At 49.6% G+C, this 3,823-nt stretch overlaps 1 protein-coding gene across 2 annotated transcripts in view; it reads left to right on the forward strand.

Annotated features, from left to right (window-relative positions):
• Window positions 1–1,210: 1,210 nt before the first annotated feature.
• LOC106811364 overlaps window positions 1,211–3,823 on the forward strand; it is an 18,258-nt gene continuing 15,645 nt past the window's right edge. Inside the window, exon 1 of one of the 2 annotated variants that reach the window (XR_001394139.1) lies at window positions 1,211–1,257. Coding sequence is in view for 1 of the 2 variants with exons in the window: in XM_014814949.1 (XP_014670435.1) it covers window positions 3,663–3,701 (39 nt within the window). In the remaining variant the exon portion in view is untranslated. Of the gene's footprint in view, window positions 1,258–3,647; window positions 3,702–3,823 lie in introns of those variants that run through there. The other variant, XM_014814949.1, reaches the window with a different exon arrangement.

The following is a 3,823-nucleotide window of genomic DNA, read 5'->3' on the forward strand; positions in this document are numbered from 1 at the left end:
TTCCCTTCCCCTCGCCCCAGATCCTTCCCCTCTCCCACGTAGCATCCCCTCCCCTCCATCCCTGCCCCACGGTCCCCGTGCCCCTCCTCTTCGCGCTCCCACCCTTCCTCTCCTCCACCCACACCTCCTCACGCCTGCTCAGCTCCCACCCACCCTCCCGCGCGTTCTTCCTCTCCCACACCCACCCCTCCTCCTCTCGCGCGACCCTCCCTCCCACCACTCCACGCCCCAGCGCTCTTCTGGACACAGTCACGCTCATCCTGTCGTTTCAGAATGGATTCAGGCTCTCGTGAGCGACGAAGCTGGCGATTATGCGCCTGTTTAGGGTAAACAGTGTAAAACGCGCATGTGTGGACTTTTGCTGGTCACTCAATGGGACTATTGTTGTGCAGATAACCAGTTGTCCGCTACATGACTATAGTGAGTAGAGAGAATAGAGGGCTGACGTGATCCCTGTACTTGGGCGCATGGCCAGCTAGGACATGTTGGGTTTAGTGGGGTTGGGCTGCTCGGGCACAGAATCACGGTTAGCGCAATGAACCTACATAAATTATGCACCTATCGTGCACGTACGCACTCACTACACACATAATTGTGGCACCAGCCCCGGCACGCAGCGCATACGCACGCGCGCCACGCACGCTGCGCACGCACGCACGCCACGCACACCACACACACACGCACACGGCACGCACACGCACACACACACACACAACACACACACACACACACAAACACACACGCCACGCACACACCGTGCGCGATGCTATTTCTTCGGTCCCTTCTTACGTTGGACTTTGCCAACTTTGCCTCTTTTTTTTAATATTTTGCTTTGCAACTTTTATTTATATAATTATTGTATATATAATATTTTATATTATTGTTTATATATATTATATTATCTTTGCTAAATGTATATATCAAACCACACACACACACACACACACACACAACACACACACACACAACACACACACACACACACACAACCACACACACACAGCACACACACACACACACAACATTATATATATATATAATAATATATATATATATATAAACATACGTCAGACATGCATGATTGTATGAATTATTGAATAGCGATTGTATTTTATTCCTTCTCGTTTGTATAGAATTTTCCTTCTCATTTGATGCTAGGTTATAGCGATCGCAGGAGATTACTGCCATAGCGTCAAGGCCACTGCAGGCACAGATCATATATGCAGCCGGGTGCCTTGGTTGCGCACTTGTATTCAGGTAAGAGCGAAAATTATAGCACAGCCGATTACCCAGTAGGTAAATTTAGAATTTGTCTACAAAGAAGTGTAGTTTTACTATGTCATCACCTGTGTTGTAGAAACTACATATAGCAAAGGTAATTGCGCGGCCAGTGGTGAAATGGATGTTCGGAGTAGAGTATGTTATTATTACAGGTAGTATTGCTATACTTTTATATGTCTTAATCAGATCATTCCAACTTTGGAAGTGTTAACCCTATTCAGCTGCAATTATCTAAGACACTCGATAAGACGTATATATGCCGCACCTAGTAAACTAGAAGTATTGATTCGAATCAAACTATAATTGAGGATCGAATGCTGTTATGCACGTTTGTTGTTCAAGGAATTCTGGGTGACATGATCGCAAAGCTGTCAGGTATCCTTCGCTGCACGCATGTCACTTTTGGAGTCAGTCTGGGTAGCATGTTTGACTCAGCGCATAATTATAGCTGACTATTGGAAAGGATTTACTATAGGCTTGCCTTACTATAAAGCAGTTGAGATCCGCTTGCTCGCGATTGCTTAGCGAATTCTGGACAAGGGATGATCTGAGATGCATGCTGACGCGGCCGCTGATAAGCGCGGGAGATGCAACTCAGCGAGCCTCGAGTGGGATTAGAACCCTGCGGCTTGATCGAACATTTTTAACCCAGTTGTTCCTGTCTGAATCTGCTGAATCACCCAATCTGCCAACCCCCCCCATCTGCCATGCTTTCTCCCCCCCTCCCTCTCTCTCTCAGTGCCTCGCGCGAATGCAGAATGCCGTACGCGTGTCCAACCGACTCTCAGTGCGTGTGTTGTTGTGTTGTGGGTGGTGTGTGTGTGATGTCTGTGGGTGTGTGTGTGTGTGTTGCGTGGTGCGTGTGCGTGGTGTGTGTGTGTTGTGTGTGTATGTGTGTTGATTGTGTGTTGTGCTGAGTGTTTGTCGTGTGTGTGTGTGTGTGTGTGTGTGTGTGTATGTGTGCGTGTGCGTGTGCGTGTGCGTGTGCGTGTGCGTGTGCGTGTGCGTGTGTGTGTTGTGTGTGTGTGTATGTGTGTGTGTGTATGTGTGTGTGTGCGTGTGCGTGCGTGTGCGTGTGCTTGTGCGTGCGTGTGCGTGTTTGTGTGCGTGTGCGTGCGTGTACGCGCGCGTGTGTGTGCGTGTGTCGTTACTTGCTTCTTAGGGCACAGCTTTGTGCAGGGTACCATACAAATACGCGCATTAAGCGTATATGTCAACGATCTCCAATCCGTACCTGTTATCGCTTGTCATACGACTTGCAGGGCGTGGTGGCGAGCGCATGATAGCCTGTCTACTTCCCATGTTACAGCTTATAGCGTTGGCTATAGACGCGCCGCGTCCTGCGCTAGAGTTTTCTCACAGTCGGTATGCCTTCTAGCGATTTCCACTCACGAAAACCTCGCGATGAAGCATTTACCGAACAATAATAGAGGGCGAGAGCAACTAAGTAGGCGCGCCCGGCTCTCTGTAGCGGGCTACACCGACTCTGTCCAGCTTAAGGTACGCGCAGCTGTACTAAACAGGATTACTCAGCCTCCAGCTGTTACTGCGAACTTGATGGCGATACCAAATGGGGTAACCGCCGGTATAAAGGAGGGACAGGTTAGCGAGAAGGACGGAAAGAGAGCGAGAGAAAGGAGTGGCGGGGGAGCGCGAGAGAGAGGGAGGGAGAGTGCGCGAGAAAGTATGCGAGCGAAATTAGGAATAAGAAGGAAAAGAAATAAGCATCAATAAGGTTCGTAAACGGAACCAGAGCGAAACGAAGAGTGAATGAAAAGGGAGAAGGAAAGGCGACGGAAAGAGGAAGAAAGAGAGCGAGAGAGATAGATGAATCAAGATTCGAAAATTTGAGTCGTGAAACGAAGGATAAGCGATTTACGCGGGGGCAGACTACGCCGGTACGGATCCAACGGCGCAGACAACTGAAAGCGGCGTTTACGCTATTCCGAGCCAAAGGGCGGATAATTAGTTCCCGAGCAGCTGCCACTGTCATGACGCACTCAAACATGTATTCTCCTTTCAACGTCGGCTTAGCGTGGGGCCCGTCGTAGCGGACCAGCGCACTACGTTCTCCGCTGACAGCCGCTTCAGTCATCGGCCTTTGTCCGTGCTTCCAGGGCGAACTCACTATTCGCTGTCTTGACAGCTGTGCTTGCCGACGTCCGGGCGTTGCTACAACGACACTTTAATAGGGCGAGACACGTCGCCAGCCGCTAAAACACTGGTTTCCACGTAAATAGCTCTGGATGTGTTGAGCCGAGGTCTGCACGCGTACGTGCACGATTATTTGAACACGGAAACACGGTGATAACTCCTCTGGATTGGGCGAGATTGCAGTAGCATGCAATACGCGAAGAGTAATGTTCAGAACATGGGGCTGCATGAACAACATTCGGGCATTTTGTCGGAAAACTATTCTGGTTTGTGTTGTGTTGTATTGTGTGTTGTGTGTTGTGTGTGTGTGTGTGTGTGTGTGTGTGTGTGTGTGTGTGTGTGTGTGTGTGTGTGTGTGTGTGTGTGTGTGTGTGTGTGTGTGTGTGTG

Source organism: Priapulus caudatus, unplaced genomic scaffold (genome assembly GCF_000485595.1).
Source record: "Priapulus caudatus unplaced genomic scaffold, Priapulus_caudatus-5.0.1 Scaffold531, whole genome shotgun sequence".
NCBI lineage: Eukaryota > Metazoa > Priapulida > Priapulimorpha > Priapulimorphida > Priapulidae > Priapulus > Priapulus caudatus.